Consider the following 23,951-nt stretch of genomic DNA (forward strand, 5'->3'; position numbering starts at 1 on the left):
TCTACGCACTTTGAGAAGCAATCAGTGAACAACTAAAGCACTGCAACTATGAGTTGATGCTACTCATCTCTCTCCCTTCCTGTGTCTCTCTCTTTCTCTCACACACAAAAAGAGTACCTTTTATGTAACACTTAATCTTGTACAAACCCTTTTAGACATTATTTACTTGATTTGAGGTAATCTTAGTGGACAGCTATTCTATTTTTCATGCCCAATATTCTTTGTCCTTTCTTTCAATAATAAATGGGTTCCCTAGTGGAGAACATCCCATTTGGTTTGAGTAGTGTATACCACTCAGCCCAGCCTTTACTCTTGCGCCTAACCCCCCAGAAGTAAATGCCTTCCTTGCACAAGCTTCGCAAGATACTCTCCCTCAGGCCACAATGTTTTAGAGATGGTCGCATGAACTTGGCCCGTAAGAGTTCTCTCCAGATTTTTGTCAGAACTTGCAGATGTTCTCTCTTCTTACCCTGTGAATTGTAGGAAAATGCAAGTCTGGGCTGTTCATAAGGCTATCACTGCCACCACTTCAAAAAAGCCTGCCAGACATTTAAACCAATAGAACAAAAAACGTAGATCTAATAAATGGAAAGTGGAAAGTAGGAAGCCCATGGGGAAAGGCAGAGAGAGCCCAAGCCTTGCACCTAGCTTGGCCTGAAGCAGCTGGACCTCCACTTTTGTGAGCCAATTAGTGTATTTTTCTGTGCACATATCTGTCACTTAACACCTAATGATTGCTAGCTAATGCATTTTTTTAAAGGTAGGCTGAACAAATATAACAATTCCTATTTCACAAAGATATATGCTCAAAGAAGAATATAGGACATTTTGTCCCTGAGGTTATTCTGAAAACAAATATTGTAATCACAATATTAATTTTCATAAGTTTTCTTTTTTTTTTGCTTTTTCCAAAGTGAGAAGCGGGGGTGGGGGGGGCAATGCTCGTTCCATCTGGGGCCTTGCTCTGCTGCACCCAGAGCCATTCTAGCATCTAAGGCAGAGGCCATGGAGCCATCCTCAGCATCTGGGCCAACTTTGCTCCAATGGAGCCTTGGCTGTGGGAGGGGAAGAGAGAGACAGAGAGGAAGGAGAGGAAGGGTGGAGATGGGTGCTTCTCCTGTGTGCCCTGGCCGGGAATCGAACCAGGGACTTTCACACGCCAGGCCGACACTCAACCACTGCGCCAACTGGCCAGGGCCTATAATATTTAATATTATACATTATAAAACCTGATAGGATTAACACCAAAAAGTTGACAATTATGAGTCTGTGGGAGGGATTTGTCTGTATTTTTTGTTTTCTACAATGAACATAAATTTCTTGTACAAGAAGTTATTTCTAGGTATTTCTATTAAAAATGTATTTCACACACAAAAGTCATAAAGATAAAATAGTGAATTCTTACAATAATAATACTGTTAAAAGCACTGCATATGTCATGGTGGATTTATAAAGTTATGTTCCCAGGTTTATCATTTGAACTCGGTCCACGGTGTATCTGAACCTACCTAACATCAGGTGCTACTCAATCAGCTTGCTAGGCTCCATCTATGAAAACATTTCTATTGTATCTAACATCCTTGTTAACCTACTTATTTCTAAAACCAAAATTCAATACTATTATGAAGTAAAGAAATACAAGGGATAAAAAACTGTGGGTTTGAGGTTTGGGGTTTGTTTTTTTTTTGTATTTTTCTGAAGTTGGAAACGGGGAGGCAGTCAGACAGACTCCCGCATGTGCCTGACTGGGATCCACCCGGCATGCCCACCAGGGGGCGATGCTCTGCCCATCTGGGGCATTGTTCTGCCGCAACCAGAACCATTCTACCGCCTGAAACAGAGGCCACAGAGACACTCAGCACCCGAACCAACTTTGCTCCAATGGAGCCTTGGCTGCAGGAGAGGAAGAGAGAGACAGAGAGGAAGGAGAGGGGGAGGGGTGGAGAAGCAGACGGGCACTTCTCCTGTGTGCCCTGGCCGGGAATCGAACCCGGGACTCCTGCACACCAGGCCGACGTTCTACCACTGAGCCCACCAGCCAGGGCCTTTTTTTTGGAGGATTTTTTTTTTTTAAGTGAGAGAAGGGGAGATAGTGAGAGAGACTCCCGCACGCATCCAACCCAGATCCACCTCGCAACCCTGTCTGGGGCCCATGCTGGAATCAACTGGGCTATTTTTAGCACCAACTGAGCTATTCTCAGCATCCAGGGCCATGCTCAAACCAGTCAAGCCACTGGCTGCAGGAGGGGAAGAAGGGGGAGAGAAAGGGGAGAGAAGCAGATGGTCTTTTCTTTTGTGTGCCCTGACTGGAGATCAAACCTGGGAGGTCCATACGCTGGGCTGATGCACTATGCACTGAGCCAACTGGCCAGGGCCTTTTTTTCCTTAATAAATGATCCCCTCTTTTTTCAGCTTACCAGACTTTATGAAGCTCCTATCTTGAAAGCCACCAAGGCAATCCCAGCCTCTTATGCTCCTTCTGTGCATGAACTTTAACATAATAAGCCACTGAATGCTTATTAGATACAAGGTGTTGATAAACACCAAAAAGAACATAAAAATAAGATGTCCATACAGTCCAGGCAAAATAATAACAGGACATAACTTGCAGCTCTTGTTTTATGTACCTTGTTGCCCTTTTTCCAAAATACATATTAGGAAGAAGGATCAATTATATGCAGATAGAAGACGGTGAGTTACCAATTACAAGTGTAAATGCTGCTAAGAGCACTTTTCCAACCTAAACAACTGATATTCATTAGGCCTTTTGCTATTTGTGATTTTACATTTGTTTGTGTATGACTTCTGATTTAAAATGGGACTCTCCAACCTTGTTGACCAACATCATGGCCCAGGGTAGCCAAGAGTTGGCTTCCTATTTACCTGGCTCACAGCTGTTCTTACTTGAGTCCAGATTTCTGGTGAGTTCCCAGCTGCATTCACCCACAGTCATCATACCTACTCCTAGTGGAGTCTGCCCAAGTCAATAACTGAGTTTAAGTTAGTATGTTATCTGTCATTTTTCCATGGCTCTCACATTTGAAGCAAAGTTTGCACTTTGATTTGCTGGGCATAATACAAATTTTGAGGACATTTACAAGAAAGACTATTTTTTTCTTTTTAGGAAGTTCACATTAATTGACTATCTTCCATCTGCCTACCCAGATAGTTCTGATAGTTCTCAACCTAAAAGAAACTGATGTCAGTTCTTCTAAAGCCGAGAAAACAGACTCTCACAGAGCTGCAAATACATATACTGAGAATAATAAAGAAGTTAACTTTTATTAATATTAATATATGCCAGGACTGTATTAACTAATTAAAGCCTCACAAGTCTATCAGGTATACTCACCTGATCCTCATTTTACAGTTTCGAAAACTGGGACACAAAATCAAGTGACCTACCCTCAAAAATCTACTCAAATGGACTGTAACCCAGACTAATTCCACAATGTAAATTACAGATTATGCTACTTCCACCCTTGACCTTTACCTTCTAGGTCAAAGGAGAAACAAACAAAAACTCAAAGAACACATAACAAAGGAATAAACAAATACCCTAGAAATCACAATAATTGGTAAAGGACAAAATCTGACATGACACTTCCATTCAGGAAAAAAAAAAAAAAAATCTGTTCAGTTATTGAGTGGGGCACCTTGAAACCATGTCAACACAAAAAATCAAAAATTTTTTAAAAGAAAGAAAAAGAATTTGTCCAGTGAATGGAATAAAATATATGGGACTTAAAACTCCCACATTTCCTGGCAAGGAGAACTATTTGGAGCACAGAAAACAGGGGAAAACAAGAGGAACAACAAACCATACAATTTCATAGTTCAGCTCCATTATTCTAAGCAACAGTAATATTGACAAAACCTTGCTTAGAATCACTTTATCAATCAAAAGCATGAACAGGCCTGACTTGTGGTGGTGCAGTGGGATAAAGCGTGACCTGGAACACTGAGGTTGCCGGTTCGAAACCTTGGGCTTGCCTGGTCAAGGCACATATGGGAGTTGATGCTTCCTGCTCCTCCCCCTTCTCTCTCTCTCCCCTCTTTCTAAAAATCAATCGCCTGACCAGGTGGTGGCGCAGTGGATAGAGCGTCGGACTGGGATGCAGAGGACCCAGGTTCGAGACCCCGAGGTCACTAACTTCAGCGCAGGCTCATCCGGTTTGAGCAAAATCCCACCAGCTTGAACCCAAGGTCGCTGGCTCAAGCAAGGGGTTACTCAGTCTGCTGAAGACCCGCGGTCAAGGCACATATGAGAAAGCAATCAATGAACAACTAAGGTGTTGCAACGCGCAGTGAAAAACTAATGATTGATGCTTCTCATCTCTCTCCGTTCCTGTCTGTCTGTCCCTGTCTATCCCTTTCTCTGACTCTCTCACTGTCTCTGTCAAAAATAAAAATAAAATAAAAATAAAAATCAATAAATAAAATATTAAAAAAAAAAAAAGCATCAACAATATAATATACATCCCTTTTCCTTTAACCACACAGAGATTCCTAAACCCAGTTCTGGGAAAAGGCAAAAAATACTGAGTTCAGAAATCAGAGAATGTTGAGTCTAACGTAGCCACTAGTTTAGCTGTGTGATCTCCAGCTAGTCACTTATCGCTCTGCTTCTCAGTGACCCCAATTGTAGCATCTGGGGTTTTAACTAAATTAAGTTGTAAATTTCAACTGTAAGAAAATGTGAACCTGTAAGAAAGAAAACTCCTGTACAATTTAGAAAGGCTCATGGATACATTTAAAACACCGTGAACCACGGGTTCTTTAACGATAATGTACATTTCTAAATCACCACTAGCCCTGGCTGGAACATGGCACAAATCGGCCTCCAGGCCCTTGTGTCTCGGAAGGCAAGGTCAAGTTGGACTTTCAACAGCCTCTGAGGGCTGCTGCATTAACCTCTGCGTGTGCTGTAATCATGTCAAAATTTGGGGGTGACAGCAGCAGTGGGGGGAGAAGAAAACACTATTCCAAGTCGTCAGAACCCTCAGGCTACTGAATGAGGCCCAGAGAGTGCAAACGCTTGACCCTGCATCACACAGCAGTTAGCGGCGGGGAGGAGACTAGAACCTGCACCTCGAGGCCCCCGGCGCAGCGCTCCTTCCCTAGTGCAGCGAAGCAGCGGGCAGGGCGAGCGGGGCGCGCAGGGGCCGCGGGCCGCAGGGCGCCCGGGATTACCTGTCTCAGCCCCCGCCCCGGCGTGCAGCAGTCTGACCTCCGGCCGCCGCCCGTCGCCGCCCGGCCGGCCCCGCACCACCTGCCGCAGGAGCAGACGCACACGCCGCGCGGCCGGCCCGCCGGGGCCGCCAGGCGTCCCGAGGAGCAGGAGCCGGGACTGCATGGAGCCGGGGCGCTGCGGCGAGTGGTCAGGGAGTCCGGGCCGAGCGCGTCCCGGGCCGGCAGCGTGGCGCGGCGGGGCCAGGGGGACAGGAAACTGCTCCGCGCCGGGTCCGCCGGAAACTCCTTCCCCCGGCGCGCCGGCTGTGCCGGCTCGGCCGTCCCGGGCCGCGCGGGCGGGGGCGGCAGAGGGCGCCGGCCCAGGGAGCTGCCCCGGCCGCGGGGGCGGGCCGCACAGCGGTGCGCCGGGGCACCGGGCGGGCGAGCGAGCGGCCGCTGGGGGGCTCCGGCCGCGGAGCTGCGGGCCCTCGACTACCGCGCGCTTCAGCCTCCTCACCCAGCTGTGCCCCGGGGGTGCCAGGCCGGCCGCCCCCGTTCTCCTGCGGCCCGGCAGGCTCTCAGGAGTTAGGAAATGCCGAAGGGTTTTAGGAGCGTGTGATGGCGTGACTCCAGGTGTTTGGACTGAGTCTTCGTTTGTTGGTTCATAAACCAGCCTTCTCATAGTGCGTTGGCCCCGTATGCTGTTCCAGATCCTTTCCTGAAATTGAGTATGTATTCACAAGATTGCCGAAGTTTCACCCATCTTGATTCATTGTAACCACACCAGTGTTTCCATACAGTATTTGAAAGCCTTGTGCCTTATTTTTTTCTCTCTACTGTTTTTCTAAATTTTAAATAGAAAACTCATATTTTAGTGATATATAGAAATTGGCAAAATGTCAGAAGGGACCCAAATTAAGCAATTTTTTTAGTCATTCTGCAGTGCAAGAGTTATATAAACATAACTTATGTATTTAGGAAGAGAAGAAAGTAGGACACTGGCTCAGGCTGCCTCCCTTTCATACATACCAACAGAGGAAGGGGTCCTACTGCAAAGCAAACTAAGCCTAATATAACTATACGGCAGCTCCAAAATGTCACCAGTAAATTGACCGAGGCAAAAGGCTAAAATTAAGTTACACAAAATAAGCGTCAAAAAGAAGGCAGAGACTGCACCTTTAGCTAGAGGACTTGTTAATTCCTAAGTTGTTGCCATCCTTAAATCTGTATTGAACACCTACCACATGCATAACCTTGTCTACACTGAAAAGAAAGTGATGGGAAGCTACAGAAGAAAGAAGCTGAGCTGGAGAAAGCTTTGTGCATCTTGCTGAGGACTTAAGGGGTGACGCCTGAAACAGGTTTCTAACCCAGTTGGGGAGACAGTGATAATAAAGGTAAACATTTGTGTAGTTCATTGCAATACGGTTTTACATATTTGTTCTCATAATCATCACAACAATCCTATGAGAGTGCTGGGGGAAATGACATGACTGTAAGATGTAACAGTTTATGAAATGCTTACTACTCTGAGTATATACTATGAGCAAGCATTATGCTAATCACTTTAATGCAGTATCTTTGATTGAGGTACTATTAACCTCCATTTGACAGATGAATAAACTGGAGCTGGAAGAGTTAAGTACCTTAATTTGGGCATCTCCATTTAATTTACTGGAATCCAGTACACACGGTTTAGTAGATGAACAATCTTAAATAATTTAGTAAAATGACTAATGTAAGCACTAAGAGCTCTTGGAGTTAAGAGAATTGAAAGCTTAATACAAGTTACAGCATTCAACCATTCAACATTTATTGAGCAACTCTTGTATAATCAGTAACCCACTATGTACTATGTAGCAATGGGTTCACATCAAGTACAAAAAACAAATATACAAATAAAGAATTACAATATATCCCTCTTCAGTCACTCCCACACATTCTTCTTGTGGTGTGTGAACTGGACACAGCCCCTGTCCACCCTGCAGTCACTCCCACACATTCTTCTTGTGGTGTGTGAACTGGACACGGCCCCTGTCCACCCTGCTGTCTGGTACTTGCATCTCTTCATATTCAAGATGCCTGAGGAAATGCACCATGGAGAGGAGAAGGTGGGGACTTGCATCTGCAAGGCAGAGTTTGCCCAACTCATGCCTCTCATCATCATTACTTTCTATTCCAACAGGAACATTTTCTTTCAGAAGTTGATCAGTAATGTTTTTGATTCCTTCAACAAGATATTCTATGAAAGCCTGACTGACCATTCCAAGTTGGACAGTGGTAAAGAGCTGAAAATTGAGATTATTAATCCCCAGGACCACACCCTGACTCAGGTGGACACAGGCTTTGGCATGACCAAAGCTGATCTCAAAAAAAAATCTGAGAACCATTACCAAGTTTGTTACTAAGGCAAACTTGGAGGCTCTGTAGGCTGGCGCAGACATCTCCATGATAAGATGATTTGCGTTGGCTTTTATTCTGACTACCTGGTGGCAAAGGAAGTGATTGTCATCACAAAGCACCATGATGATGAGCAGAATGCCTGAGAATGTTCTTCTGGGGTTTCCTTCACTGTACAACCTGACCACAGTGAGCCCATTGGCCGAGGTTACCAAACTGATCCTCTACCTTAAGGAAGACCAGACAGAGTACTTAGAGAAGAGGCAGGTCTAAGAAGTGGTGAGGAGCACTCACTGTTCATAGGTTATCCCATCACCCTTTGCTTGGAGAAGTAATGAGAGAAAGAAATCAGTGGTGATGAAGCAGAGGAAGAGAAAGGTGAGAAAGAAAAGAAAGATAAAAATGATGAAGAGAAGCCCAAGATTGAAGACATGGGCTCAGAGAAGGAGAATGATAGTGCTAAGGATAAGAGAAGATGAAGATTAAAAAGAAATATATTGATCTGGAAGAACTGAAGAAGGCCAAGCCAATTTAGATTTGAAACCTTGATGACTTCACCAGGAGAAATATGACAAGAGCCTTACCAATGACTGGGATGATCACTTGGCAGTCAAGCACTTCTTCATAGGTCAGTTGGAATTTATAACATTGTACTTCATCCCTTTCGACCTCTTTGAAAACAAGAAGAACACCACCTTCAAACTCCATGTCCACCATGTGTTCATAATGGATACCTGTGATGAGTTGATACCAGAGTATCTCAACTTCATCTGTGGTGTGCTTGACACTGTGGACCTGCCGCTGAACATCTGAGAAATGCTCCAGCAGAGCAAAATCTTGATGGTCATTTGCAAAAGCATTGTTAAGAAGTGCCTTGTGCTCCTCTCTCAGCTGGTGGAAGACAAGGAGAGCTATAAGAAGTTCTACAAGGCATTCTCTAAAAACCTAAAGCTTGGAATCCATGAGGACTGTACTGATGAGTGATGCCTTTCTGAGGTTCTGCGTTATCATACCTCCCATTTTATCTGAAGATGAAATGACTTTTCTTTCAGAACATGTCTCTCACATGAAGGAAACCTGGAAATCCATGTATTACATCACTGGTGAGAGAAGAGAGCAGGTTGCCAGACTCTGTTTTGTGGAGCAAGTACAGAAGCAGGTCATAGAGGTAGTATTTATGATGGAGCCTATTGATGAGTATGGCGTGCAGCAGCTCAAGGTGTTTGATGGGAAGAGCCTGGTCTCCATTACCAAGAAGGGCCTGGAGCTACCTGAGGCTGAAGAGGAGAAGAAGAAAATGGACAAGAGCAAGGCCAAGATTGAGATATTTTGGATAAGAAGGTTGAGAATGTGACAATCTCCAAGGCTGTGTCTTCAGTCTGGTGCATTGTCACCAGCACCTGCAGCTAGACAGTTAACATGGAGTGTATTGTGAAAGTCCAGGCACTTTTGGACTACTGTACAATGAGCTACATGATGGACAAAAAGCACCTAGAGATCAACCCCAACCACCCTGTGGTGGAGACTATGGTAGAAGGCGAGAACAGACAAGAATGACAAGGCTGTCAAGGACCTTGTGGTGCTACTGTTTGAAACTGCGCTGCTCTCTGCTGGCTTCTCACTTGAAGGTCCTCAGACCCACTCCAACCACATCTACTGCATTATCAAGCTAGCCCAGGCACTGATGAACATGAAGTAACAGCAGAAGAACCCAGTGCTGCTGTTCCTGATGAGATCCCCTCCTTGAGGGTGATGAGGGTACTTCTTGCATGAAAGAAACAGACTAGGAATTTTTGCCGGCAGACCTTGTACTCTCTGCAGAGTATCCCCATGGCTCCCGCAGCAGCCTTGTGTGGCTCCAGCCCACCTGGTTTTTTCTGCTGTCTTCTGTTATTTTTCTGTCCTGTATTCCGGCCTAAGGCAGGATACAAGGGCCTCAAGCCTTTCCTTCCCACATTTGACATTGGATTGGAAAGTTGTATATTCTGTTTGTATATGTGTGTGGGGGGGGGGGGAGGGGTGTATATTATTCTAAAATTAAAGTATGATGTCTTGCCAAAACATTGAAAACTCAATCCTTGTAGCACCATAATTTTCATTATACTCAACTCCTAGTCAGGAAAAATTTCAATCAATCTATGTATTTCTAGCTAAAGAAATATTTATACCAAACTCTTTTAATCTTTGCTTTCAGTACTGTATCAACAGATGCCAGCAATAGGGAAGAGACACCCAAGTGTCCCTACTTCACACTTTCCGCCATTCTGTAAACCCATTTTCCCAAAGCCAACTTTGTCTCTGACTTAATGCCTGTTACATCAATTCGTGTAATACCGAGTTTGATGTGAGAAGCACAATCACAGACGTTACTGCTCAGAGAAACTTCCCTATCCACCCTATCAAAGGAGATGCACCCTCTTCTGTTCTGCTGCGTTGCCCCCATCACAATCTATGTGTTCTACTTACCTTTTATTGTCTCTCTGCCTGCCTGGACCGTAAGCTTCAGGAGGACTGTCTGGTTGTACACTGTCTCCCAAGTACTTGGCAGAAGGAGTGCTCATTATTTCTTGAATAAATGGTATGTTCTTTTTTTCTACAGTCTTAATAAGTATAAAAAAATTAGCAAGGCTGGTGAGGACTGCCCTTACTCCCGCCAACATCAGATTCCATAATACAAAAACAATGGATAATGAGGTTGGTAATAACACCAGGTCAGTTACACTGTTGCATTTGGCATTGTCATCACAGCTAACTTTGGTATGATTAATAGGTAAGGCTTTTTAAAACTTCTAAGTTTTTTTTTAATTGTGGCAAAAATGCATGTCACATAGAATTTATTATCTTAACCATTTTAAGTATACATTAATACCTTCCGTGAATTCACATTGTTGTGTGACCATCACCACCCTCCAGCCACAGACTCTTTTCATCTTGTCAAACTGAAAACCTCTACTCATTAAATTCTAACTCCTCTTTCTCCCTGCTGCTGGCCTCTGCCAGCCATAATTCTCCTTTCCGTCTCTATGAACTTGACTACTCTAGGTACTTCATTTGTATTAGTGAGGGTTCTCCAGAGAAACAGAACTAACATATTATAGATATAGATGTAGATATAGATTAGATGTAGATATAGATTAGATGTAGATATAGAAAGAGATTTATTATAAGGAACTGGGTCACACAGTGTCAGAGGCAGCTCTGCAATCAGCAGGCTGGAGACATGGGAGAGCTGATGGTATGGTACCACTCTGAAAGTTGGCAGCTTGCAATCAGGAAGAGCTGATGTTTTATTTTGAGTCCAAAGGCAGGAAAAAGCCAAAGTCCTTGTTCAAAGAGTCAGGCAGGAGATGTTCCCTCTTACGGGAGGGTCAGCCTTCTGTTTCTATTCAACAGATCGGCTGAGGGCCCCCCCATATCAAGGTGGGCAATCAACTCAATCTGCCATTTCACATGTTAATCTCATTTAGAAACACCCTCACTGACACAATCAGAATGCTTGGCAAATAACTGGACATCCCATGGCACAGTCAAGTTAAGACATAGCATTAATCATCACATCATGTGACTGTCTTATTCCATTTCACGTACTATTCCTCAAGGTTCCTTTATGCTGTAGCATGTGTCAGAATCTCCTTCCCTTTTAAGGCTGAGAAATATCCCTTTATGTATACACCACACTTTGTTTTTCCATTTATCCATTGATGGATACTTGGTTGCTTTTACCTTTTGACTATTGTGAATATGGGTTTACAAATGAACATGGGTTTACAAATATATCTTCTAGTCTCTGCTTTTCATTCTTTTGAGTATATGCTCAGAAGTAGAATTTCTGAATCACATGGCAAGTCTATTTTTAATTTTGGGGGGACCCACCAGCAACTGCACCATTTTACATTCCCACCAATAGTGTACAAGGGTTTTAATTTCTCCAGGTCCTCACTAACACTTGTTATTTTCTGTTTACTTTGTTAAATATCAGCCTTCCTAATAGGGGTGAGGTTGTTATTAGTTTCTTTAATACTTAAATTTTTGTCACTTTCTGTCCACTTTTGTCACTTTTACTGTATTTATTTGGCATTACCTCTTTAAGACTGCAGTCCCAGGTGTCAGAGATGATGCCTGAAACAGTAGATAACTAATTAGTACTATTTAGTGCTAATTTTCAAAAGACAATATAATACATAGAAGCTAGAGAAGAAATAGGAAGTCATTAGTTTTGAGCAAGACAATGAAAATGGGTAGCAAGGAGGAAGTAGGCATGGATGTAGGTGGTATGCGATAGGAAATCTGTTTCTCAGAACCAAATGTTTATAATAAACAGTCATTTATATTTATAGTTGGAGTAGGAAGCAAGAGGGAGGAAAATGGTGTAGTTCCTCATCATTTCAGATGACTTCACACCAACCACACTGCCCATCACTGTAGTGATAGAAATGTTAGCACGTATATCTAGTAATAAAGTGTAAAATTACTAATGGCTTCAAAAACTATCTCTTAGGAGTAGAAAGGTGGGTGTCAGGAACTGGCTATAAACTTTCAGTTATAGGGTAAATAAAGTCTGAAAATCTAATGTATAATATGATGACCATGGTTGATAAAACTGTATTGTATAATTAAAATTTGTTGAGAGTAGAAATTAAATGTTCCCACCAAAATGAAACATATATATATTCATACACACATATATACACACACACATATACATATATGAGCTGAAAGCTATGTTGGCAGTGAAACGGCACCAGGTGTCAGACCAAAGGAGTCAGACTGGACCTCGTGTCAGCAAGCTCAGTACTTGAGTTCCGGCTAAGAAAGAATTCAGAGCCAACACTCAAATTATAAGGGAAAGTTTATTTAGAAAGTCATAGAGCCCTTGCTGGTTGGCTCAGTGGTAGAGCATCAACACAGCGTGTGGAAGTCCTGGGTTCAATTCTAGGCCAGGACACACAGGAGGAGTGTCCATCTGCTTCTCCACCCCTCCCCTTCTCCTTCCTCTCTATCTCTCTCTTCTCCTCCCGCAGGCAAGGCTCCACAGGAGCAAAGCTGGCCCAGTCACTGAGGATGACTCCATGGCCACCGCCTCAGGCGCTAGAATGGCTCCGGTTACAACAGAGCAATACCCAGGTGGACAGAGCATCACTCTCTGGTGGGAGTGCTGGGTGGATCCCAGTCCAGCACATGTGGGAGTCTGTCTGTCTGCCACCCCCTGCTTCTCACTTTAGAAAAATACAAAAAAAGGTCATAGAAGTAGAAGAAGTGAACTATAAAAGAAATGGGCTCAGGAAACAAGTTATGAAGCAAAAAAAAACCCCAAAAACAAACAAAAAAAACCAGCCTTTGGAACATAGAAAAAAGCGAAGCAAGGAAAACATGCTTGGAGAAAGGGGACGGGGAAAGGCACCGTCTCACTCCAGAAAGAGCTGCTGGGTCCTCATCTGGAGGTCTGAGGGGAGAGTCTCAGTGGAATACTCATCAGCTTCCCAGGTATGTGCTTTCAGGGTTGTGGTCTCTATTGATTGGTTGGCACCTGGGAACAGGGTATTAGTCAATGCAACTGATCCTGATGTCAGCCATGGCATAGCCTCACCTGATCTTGCTACTTTTCTGGGCCTTTATAGCTGAAACACAAGTGAGACCTAGATGTAATCTTTAGTATGACCAAAACTATCTCTTGGTCAACAGACCCACGGCTCTCCTTTCAAGATCATTGGATGTGCAAAAAACCTTATTGTTCTGGGGGCTTAATACTTAAGGGACTGGTTATGCAAATGCTTGTATGGGAATCTTACGAGGATATTCTGTGGTCCTCTTGTTCCTCCGGGGGGGGGGGGGGAGGGCTTAAACTGTATGACTAGCGATGTGCCAGGGAAGGAAAGGTCAGGGGTGGTTCTGAACCACATGACCAGTAATATGCTAGGAGAAGAAATGTTACTCTGGGGGTGAGGCCCTTGTTTTCCCAGTTTTGCCTCCCCTGGTGACTTTCTGTGCCTGGACTATCATCCTTGTACTGCTTATTTCTGTCTAAATACCTACCACAGATATATACACTAACTAGATGAGAGGAATCTTTTCACAACATATATGTATATTAAATCATCACAGTGTACACTTTAAATATCTTACAATTGTATTTGTTAATTGTATCTTCTAAAGCCTGTAGCCACGGCCACCATCACAGCTGCCTGGCCCATGCTGGTTTGCATTTGATTCAGACGGACAGTAATGAAACAACAGAACCAAAAATTGGTGGGCCATCATCTTTAATCCTAGCTTGCACCCGGCGGGCAAGAAATACACACAGTGGGAAAACACCGTCCTTTCTGTTCATGGCTCCTAAAGCCACTAACTTATCCGAGTTTCCTAGAATCAAAGTTTTCTAGCTCACCAGCCTTATTCATCTCTGTTCCCCATCTCCTTCTCTCTGCACAAACTCTGCACAAACTGGCTTCTCCTTCAGCACTCTGCCATTTTGGCTGCTTCTCCTCTCTTCCATGTGGCCCTCTCTGCTCTCCTCCTAATGCTAATCTCAGGAACCAAGAGAGAGCAAGCTCCCAGTCTGCCCCATTTTATAGTGTAGAAATCAAACCCTTTAATCCAATATACAAACAAAGAAGTCTCTGATACAAAGTCACTTAGGGTGTGAAAGGCTTAGTCTTAAAACTAAGCCTTAGGGCAGGGGTCCCCAAACCTTTTACAAAGGGGGCTAGTTCACTGTCCCTCAGACCGTTGGAGGGCTGGACTATAAAAAAAAAACTATGAACAAATCCTTATGCACACTGCACATATCTTATTTTAAAGTAAAAAAACAAAACGGGAACAAATACAATATTTAAAATAAAAAACAAGTAAATTTAAATCCAGAAACTGACCAGTATTTCAATGGGAACTATGGGCTTGCTTTTGGCTAATGAGATGGTCAATGTGCTCCTTTCATTGACCACCAATGAAAGAGGTGCCCCTTCCGGAAGTGCAGTGGGGGCCGGATAAATGGCCTCAGGGGGCCGCATGTGGCCCGCGGGCTGTAGTTTGGGGACCCCTGCCTTAGGGTATAACAACCCTGCCTGCTTACAGCCTGTCCTCCACACCCAATGCAAACTACAGTGTGTCTGTAAAGTCATGGTGCACTTTTGACCGGTCACAGGAAAGCAACAAAAGATGATAGAAATGTGAAATCTGCACCAAATAAAAGGAAAACTCTCCCTGGTTCATACATATTCAGTGCAGTTCGATGTGGGCTCATGCACAGATTTTTTAGGGCTCCTTAGGTAGCTATACCGAATAGCCTCTACAGACTCGTCACTGACTGATGGCCTACCAGAACGGGGTTTCTCCACCAAACTGCCGCTTTCCCTCAACTGCTTATCCCACCAAGTAATGTTATTCCTATGTGGTGGCGCTTCATTATAAACGTGACGATATTCACATTGCACTTTGGTCACAGATTTGAATTTAGCGAGCCACAGAACACACTGAACTTTCCTCTGTACCGTCCACATCTCGACTGGCATGGCCATGGGCTCCTCCACTCTATACACGGTGTTACATCATCATCTGCACATGTGCACATGCTGCCACATCATCCTACAGAACTGGGAGGGTTTTCCTTTTATTTAGTGCAGATTTCACATTTCTATCGTCTTTTGTTGCTTTCCTGTGACCGGTCAAAAGTGCATCATGACTTTACGGACACACTGTATAAGCGAGCAAACCTATATATCATACTTACAAACTTATTTGACCAACATATCTCAAAGCTGAAAAAGAAAAAAAACTGCCTCTTAGAACACAGATGATGCTTAACCCTTTTTCTAAACTATTGAGCTCCACACACCCTAACCTTTAATAGACTTCTCAATTAAACAAGAGATCCTAAAATTTAATTTTAAATGAGTATATAAAATTACCATTTAAATTATTTGTGTTATGATAAAATCATGTGTGATATCTGTTGTCTTTTAAACTACAGTGTAATTTGCAGTAAATTATTCTTTGAGCATCATGCATTGTGATTATTCATAAGGAAGGATTTATTTGTGGTTTTTTAAAATTATTTTTATTTCTTTCTTTCTTAGAGAAGAGAGAGAGAGAAGGGGGGAAGGAGCAGGAAGCATCAACTCCCATATGTGCCTTAACCAGGCAAGCCCAGGGTTTTGAACCTGCGACCGCAGCATTCCAGGTCGATGCTTTATCCACTACGCCACCACAGGTCAGGCAGATTTATTTGTTTAATAGGCATTTATCACACCTTTAGTCAGAATATACAAAGACCTATATCCTCCAGGAGTTCACAGACTAGAAATAGAGAAGGGAAAAATACATATTAGTGCTTGAAATAACTAAGGAAAAAAGTCCTAGACAACATATGGTTAAGTTTAAGGAAACTTCTATATACTGTTACTGAGTGCCCACTATGGGATACATATTGCACTGTTCACTGACAGAATAGTAGTGAGTAAACCAGTTGCCCTCAAGGAATTTATGCTCTTTTTCAGCTGTATTATATTTAAAAGTTTAGTGTTTGCTCTGTTAGTCAGTGGTTTTCTAATTCTGCTTTGGAGCCCTTCATATAGTAAAGAATTTAGACTTTGTCTCAGGTCCCTGGTGTGTCCTGGTTATTATGAATTCCTTGGATCACACTTAAGTTTATGCTAACGAGTTGACTCATATAGTTTGATGGGGGCTGGTCATGCTAGAAAGACTAACTGTCTGATTAGCGGGTTGGGACTTTGAACCACATGATATCAGCCCAACTCCCTGACCTCTGGAGAGGGGTGGGGCTAGAAAGTTAGCTCAATCACAGGGCCAAAACTCCAATAAAAACTTGGACTTCAAAGCTCAGGGAGTCAACAGTGAGGACACTGATGGGTTGGGAGGGTGATTCACCCTGGTTCCAGGGAATGAGGGCACAGAATCTCCATGTTTGTGACCCTCCCAGGTGAGATCTTTTCATTTGATTTGATCTTTTCATTTGATCTCTTCTTGATTTGTATCCTTCATAATAAAACCATAATCATAAATACAGTGTTTTCTTAAACTCCTGTTATTATATACTGTTGTTGCCTCTGGAGAAGAAAAGTGAGGGTCTGGGGTGGGAGGCAGATGAACATTTCACTCTATATGTTTGTACCTTTAAAAGTGTATACCATGGGCACCTCTTTCTTTATTCAGTTAAAAGCTTTTTTTTTTTTTTTTTTTTTTTTTTTTTTTTTTTTTTTTTTTACACAGAGACAGAGAGTGAGTCAGAGAGAGGGATAGACAGACAGAAACAGAGAGAGATGAGAAGCATCAATCATTAGTTTTTCATTGCACGTTGCAACACCTTAGTTGTTCATTGATTGCTTTCTCATATGTGCCTTGACGGCGGGCCTTCAGCAGACCGAGTAACCTCTTTCTGGAGCCAGCGACCTTGGGTTCAAGCTGGTGGGCTTTTGCTCAAACCAGATGAACCCGCGCTCAAGCTGGTGACCTCGGGGTCTCAAACCTGGGTCCTTCCGCATCCCAGTCCAATGCTCTATCCACTGCGCCACCGCCTGGTCAGGCTAAAAGCTATTTTTTTTTTTTTGTACTTTTCTGAAGCTGGAAACGGGGAGACAGTCAGACAGATACCCGTACGCGCCTGACCGGGATCCACCCGGCACGCCCACCAGGGGGCGATGCTCTGCCCATCCGGGGCATTGCTCTGTCGCGACCAGAGCCATTCTAGCACCTGAGGCAGAGGCCACAGAGCCATCCCCAGCGCCTGGGCTATCTTTGCTCCAATGGAGCCTTGGCTGCAGGAGGGGAAGAGAGAGACAGAGAGGAAGGAGAGGGGAATGGGTGGAGAAGCAGATGGGCGCTTCTCCTGTGTGCCCTGGCCGGGAATCGAACCTGGAACTTCTGCACGCCAGGCCGATGCTCTACCACTGAGCCAACCGGCCAGGGCCTAAAAGCTATTTTTAAAGGGAGGAGGAGTAAGTCTATGTGCATTGACTTGAAATGCTAACATGATGTTAACAAAGCAAGCTTCAGAGTAATATGCATAGTGTTAATAATAGTAATAGACATAATAATAGGCATAATAATAAAAGGAAAAGAAGTGAACAGTCCTCCCAAGCTCATGTTGGTACATGTGTGAGTTCAGCTGTGATTGGTGGGGAAGATCACATATCAGTCTGTTAGCATGATTAACTCAGAGGGATGGAGGATAGGATAAAGGGAAATTTTTTTGTTTCATTTGATATTATTTTAAATGACAAAAACAACACATGCTTGTTCTGACAAATGCCAGTTCAAATAAGTGCATGTTAATTTTGTAATTTGAAAAAGGAAGGAAGGAAGAGAGAAAGAGAAGGTGGAAAAAAAAGAAAAAATCTCTTACATCACTGTGCCCACACACAAACCCAATGAACAGCTCAACAGAACAAACGGAGCCTCACGCTCAGGTTCGTCTCCCACCAGAGTCAGACTTACCCACTCCCTCCTTTCGTTCTGACACATGGTGGGTCAAGTAGCAGAAACAGAAAAAAAATTTTTTTTTACAGAGACAGAGAGAGTCAGAGAGAAGGATAGACAGGGACAGACAGGAATGGAGAGATGAGAAGTATCAATTATTAGTTTTTCGTTGCGCATTGCTACACCATGTTCATTGATTGCTCTCTCATATGTGCCTTGACTGCGGGCCTTCAGCAGACCGAGTAACCCCTTGCTGGAGCTAGTGACCTTGGATCCAAGCTGGCGAGCTTTTGCTCAAACCAGATGAGCTCGCGCTCAAGCTGGTGACCTTGGGGTCTCGAGCCTGGGTCCTTCCGCATCCCAGTCCGATGCTCCATCCACTGCGCCACCGCCTGGTCAGAGAAACATAAAATTAACATAATTGACACACAAGCATTGATTTCTCTCTCTCAAGACCAGCCCATTCTTTCAGGACAAAGGTTTCCTCCTATCCTTCCAAGACCTGTGAGACCCTGTATGGTAGATAAAACATATCGCTTGGTGAGTTAAAGAAACAAAACAAAAATCTAAGTGCCCATCTATGGTTAAGAAATTTAGCCTTACCTAATATCTGTGTTGGTCAAATAAGTTTGTAAATATGATATATAGGTTTGTTCGCTTATAGTTTGCATTGGGTGTGGGGGACAGGCTGTAAGCAGGCAGGGTTGTTATACCCTAAGGCTTAGTTTTAAGACTAAGCCTTTCCCACCCTAAGTGACTTTGTGTTAGAGCAGCGGTTCTCAACCTGTGGGTCGCGACCCCGGTGGGGGTCGAACGACCAAAACACAGGGGTCACCTAAAGCCATCAGAAAATACATATTTTATTTAAAAATGTATTGTATAATAAATATGTATTTTCTGATGGGTTTAGGTGACCCCTGTGTTTTGGTCATTTGACCCCCGCTGGGGTCGTGACCCACAGGTTGAGAACCGCTGTATTAGAGACTTCCTTGTTTGTATACTGGATTAAAGGTTTTGGTTTCTACACTATAAAATGGGGCAGACCAGGAGCTTGCTCTCTCTCGGTTTCTGAGATTAGCATTAGAGAGGAGAGCAGAGAAAGGCCATGTGGAGGAGAGGAGAGGCAGCCAAGATGGTGGAGTGCTGAAGGAGAAGCCAGTTTGTGCAGTTTGTATAGAGAGAAGGAAATGGGGAACAGAGGTGAATAAGTCTGCTGAGCTAGAAACCTTTGATTCTAGGAAACTCGGATAAAGTCAGTAGCTTTGTGAGCACTGAATGAGTGGGTTTTGGAGTCCAGTGTGTGTTTTTACTTGCCCGCTGGGTGCAAGCTAGGATTAAAGATGATGGCCCATCAGTTCTTGGCTCCGTTGTTTCATTACCGACTGTCCAAATCTAATACGAACCTGCATGGGCCAGGCGGCTGTGATGGTGGCCCTGGCTACTGACTTTAAATTTGGCATAGTCTGTAGCAGGATTTGATACAGATGAGTTTGGAGCCACCACCAACTTTGAGCGGTGGAGTAGAGGACTGGCTGATGTTTTGGTTCCCAGTGGCTGTCCTTTTGGGGACCATAGGCTGGCTGACTTTTACAGCCATGTGTGAGGAAACTGAGAGCTCTGTGGGAGAGGCTGCCTGGGACCTGCAAACCGAGCAGTGGGAGGAGCTGGAACAAATGTGGGAGAAACAGATGCTGACCCTGGAGCTGGAGGAAGCGCTGGAGGAGGAGGCTGACCAGGTTTGCGAGATTCGCCTGGAAATGGAGCAGGTGCTGGAGAAGGAATCACAGGTTTGTGAATTGCAGCTTGCCCTGGATGTTATGCAGAGCCAGCAGCGGCAGGAGGCTGGGGCTGAGGTCAGGGCTGGGGCTGCAAGGTCTGCGGAGCAGAAGGCTGTAGCGGCCCAGAGCTTGAGCCCAGCAGCGAGAGCTGGTGTTTTCAGTTCCTCTTTGGAGGATGAGGAGAATTGGGTTGGAGTTGCAATCCACAGTCTCCAGAAGGTGAGAGCCCAGCAGCAAGGAGTACCTGCTACGCTCCTGGTAGGTCTGCAATTTGGGAAAAAAGGGTGGACGCCATCATGCTCCCAGGAGCAGAGATGGAAATGCTGACTGCCATTGCCACATGCTCCTCTTTGGGACAGTGTAAGACCTGCCAGGACGGCAGGGATGAGAGGGATGGCTGAGGCCCCATGTGCTTAGACTGACTCCTGGACTACGACCAGAGTGGGCACCTTTGTTGGATGGACTTACAGATTTTGGACATTGTGAAATACCCTGATGGGGGTGGGGGGTGGCTTTGCTGGAAGCACTCCCCTGCCCCGGGAAGCTTTTCCCATGGCTAGAAAGAAGTCCGAGGACATTTTGCGCTTTTGTCAAAGTGCTCAGAAACTGGTGAAATGTACCTTTGTAATTGTTGAAATTGTATGATTTGTCATGTATTTGTAATTTGTGTAATGTGCCTAATTTCCTTGTGCAGGAGTACCTGTGCTTTAGATTGTAAAGCGAGCAAAAGGGGTAGAATATTGGTCAAATAAGTTTGTAAATATGATATATAAGTTTGCTCACTTACAGTTTGCATTAGGTGTGGGGGACAGGCTGTAAGCAGGCAGGGTTGTTATACCCTAAGGCTTAGTTTTAAGACTAAGCCTTTCCCACCCTAAGTGACTTTGTATTAGAGACTTCCTTGTATGTATATTGGATTAAAGGGTTTTATTTCTACACTATAAAAGGGGCAGACTGGGAGCTTGCTCTCTCTCTTGGTTCCTGAGATTAGCATTAGGCAGAGAGTAGAGAAAGGCCATGTGGAGGAAAGGAGAGGCAGCCAAGATGGCAGAGTGCTGAAGGAGAAGCCAGTTTGTGCAGAGTTTGTGCTTACCTGCCGAGTGTTAGCTAAGATTAAAGCTGATGGCCCACCAGTTCTTGGCTCCGTTGTTTCATTACCGTCTGTCTGAATCTAATGCAAGCCTGCATGGGCCAGGCGGCTGTGACGGTGGCCGTAGCTACTGGCTTTACATCTGTCAAATCCTTGGAGAGCAAAATTTGATAGGGAATAAAAGCATAACGATGCTGGATGCCCTGAAGACAGGGGCAGTTGAAGGAGGCGGCAACTGTGTATAAAGAAGTATTGGGTGAAAGCCCACTGCACAGGGCTTCCCATAGGACCCCGCCTGGGTGCTCCAGCAGCAGATCAGCCGGAATCCTTCTCCTTCCCACTGGAACAATGAGCATTGTACCTCTTGGACAACAACTAATAGCACAAGTCTATTGCCCAACTTAAGGTGAAAAAAAATGCTGTGCACATCAGACAGGCAAAGATTTTCTTTAAAAGCCTTGATAATAAAGGTGAGACTGGGCTAAGAGGCTCATTTACACCTTCCATTTGGGTGTGTAAAGTGGTATAGTTATTCTGGGTTGCAATATGACATCCATCAGGGACCTAGAAAGAGCTTACATCCCTCTAGAATTTTCTCTTTAGGAAATACTATCAGAGATTTGGTCCAAGGGTGTTTTGCGCAGTGTTATTTATACTTAAATACTGAAAACTAATTGTTCAATAGGAACAACTAATTAAATTATATTACAGTCATAAAATCTTCACAATACAGAGCGTCGGCCTGGCGTGCAGAAGTCCCGGGTTCGATTCCCAGCCAGGGCACACAGGAGAAGCGCCCATCTGCTTCTCCACCCCTCCCCCTCTCCTTCCTCTCTGTCTCTCTCTTCCCCTCCCACAGCCGAGGCTCCATTGGAGCAAAGATGGCCCCGGGCGCTGGGGATGGCTCCTTGGCCTCTGCCCCAGGCGCTAGAGTGGCTCTGGTCGCAACAGAGCGACGCCCCGGAGGGGCAGAGCATCGCCCCCTGGTGGGCAGAGCGTAGTCCCCTGGTGGGTGTGCCAGGTGGATCCAGGTCAGGCACATGCGGGAGTCTGTCTGACTGTCTCTCCCTGTTTCCAGCTTCAGAAAAATACAAAAAAATAAATAAAAAAATCTTCACAATGCAATGTTTAGAAAGATAGGAAACAAAACTATATATCCAACATGATTCAAATTTTTAGAAAATGTAAAATAAAGATATGTAATCTAGGTTACATCTAAGTGATCAGTTCACAAATAATAAATTATCTTTTTTATGTTTCAAAATATTTCTACTACAAACATATATCCATTTTGTTATTGGGGAAAATAATAAAACAAAGGGGAAGAACATGAGGGTTATTCCTACACCCAGAGAATGTGCAGGAATAAATTCTCCTTGACACAATTAAATCTATGAATTTAGGACAACCCAAACCCAATTTGACCAATTTTAGGTAATTGAAAAGTCTGTTTTTTAATTTTTAGATTTCCCTAAGGTCCTAAAAGATCTACCAACTTAGCTGCAAAGAAGCCATTACTCCCAGGGAAAAAAAAAAAAAATAGAGCCTCCAAAATAAAGTCTAACATTTTTTATTTTTATTTTTCTTAAAGAAACTTATCCATACACATAAGAATTTAACAACAGTTTGTGCCCCTCGTGCATTTTAAAGACCTGGCCGTGGGATCCTGAATAGAATTTGTGCAGATGGAATGCAAATATCATCCTGGAATGAATGTGGGCCCTCATCCTGTCCAGCCGATCTGGCAATGTCTAGTGAGCTGTTCATGATGTGAGCTTAGCGCTCAGGAGAAGGCGTGGGTTGAGATTCACATATGAGTACATTAGCATATGCACGGCAGTTAAAACCCCGGGAGCAATCGCAGTCTGAATCTATGATTCTCAACCAGGAGCAGTTTTGTCCCCCAAGGATCATTTGGCAGTGTCTGGAGACATTTCTGGTTTTCAGAAGTGGGGATATCGCAGTCCTGGCACCTAGCGTGACAGGTTAGGGATGCTACTAAATTATACATTCTACAATAATCAGGATGACTGCCTCCAGCCAAGCATGCTCTGGCCTAAAATGACAATAGTGTTTAAATTGAGTAATCTTAACCTAAAGGACTAACATGTACCTTAGACTCAAAAGTGAAATTTTCCTTTTCCCCACAAAACTCAGTTCTCCTCATATATCCTATATCCTACTCAAAAGTCACCCATTTTAATCTGTTGACCAAGTTAGAAAACTTACGTCCTCCTTAAACCTTTTCATACTGTTGTTTCTTACACCCAAATGATGGCCAAAACCCTGTCAAAGTGCCTCTCTCACAGCCACTGACCGTTCCCTCTCCTCAGTCTCCCTGCCATTGCTCTGGTTCAGACCTTAGTCATAACTTTTCAGTCTGTTGTCAGAACCTCTCTCCAAACTTGTCATTCTCTCACCTCTTCGCCTCATCATTTTCAGGATGATCTTTCTAACACACAAATCTAATCATGTCATTTATTGCATAATATCTGACTGATTTCCCTTCACCATCAAATATATAGTATATATAAGTGCATATACTTAATATATATGTGTATATATATTTGTGTGTATTATACATAAATTATATGGATTTAATAATTATACAATCATAATCAATATACCCCATTCATTATTTCAATCCTAGCCCAATTTCAAATTTCTTGGGAAAGACTCGATAATTTTCTAAGTCAACATCCTGGTCACATTCTCTTATATTACTGTGTACCTCTCCTTTATAGCATTAAGAACCACTGCAGTTTTACATTTGTTTGTGATTTTTTTGATCAATACCTGTCTTCCCACTAAAGTGTGAGCCTCTTGAAGGTAGGAATTATGTGTTTGTGGTTCTAGTATTATGTTACATTCATACCATGTACTACAGTGACTGGCACATAGTAGGAACTCAATAAATATTTGTTGAATGAGTAAATGCATGAATAAAATAAATGAGATGATGTTTTGAGAGCTCCTAGCATAGTGCCTGATTTGTAGTAAGCCATCAGCAAATATTAGCTATTAGTGATAATTAAAAATGCCAAATGTATTTACCATAAAATTGCTTTTTGATACCTTGG

The 23,951-nt window shown here is 43.7% G+C and overlaps 1 protein-coding gene and 1 pseudogene across 2 annotated transcripts in view; one reads left to right on the forward strand and one right to left on the reverse strand.

The window, feature by feature from the left end:
* VWA8 (von Willebrand factor A domain containing 8) overlaps positions 1-5,686 on the reverse strand; it is a 376,366-nt gene extending 370,680 nt beyond the window's left edge. For both annotated transcript variants that reach the window (XM_066380832.1, XM_066380831.1), the window contains exon 1: positions 5,194-5,686. In XM_066380832.1, the coding sequence (XP_066236929.1) occupies positions 5,194-5,356 (163 nt within the window). In that variant the 5' untranslated portion in view covers positions 5,357-5,686. The remainder of the gene's footprint in view (positions 1-5,193) is intronic.
* Positions 5,687-7,250: 1,564 nt separating this feature from the next.
* Positions 7,251-9,359, forward strand: LOC136404404 (heat shock protein HSP 90-beta-like; annotated as a pseudogene).
* Positions 9,360-23,951: the final 14,592 nt, after the last annotated feature.

The sequence above is a fragment of the Saccopteryx leptura genome, chromosome 4, assembly GCF_036850995.1.
Source record: "Saccopteryx leptura isolate mSacLep1 chromosome 4, mSacLep1_pri_phased_curated, whole genome shotgun sequence".
Classification (NCBI taxonomy): Eukaryota; Metazoa; Chordata; class Mammalia; order Chiroptera; family Emballonuridae; genus Saccopteryx; species Saccopteryx leptura.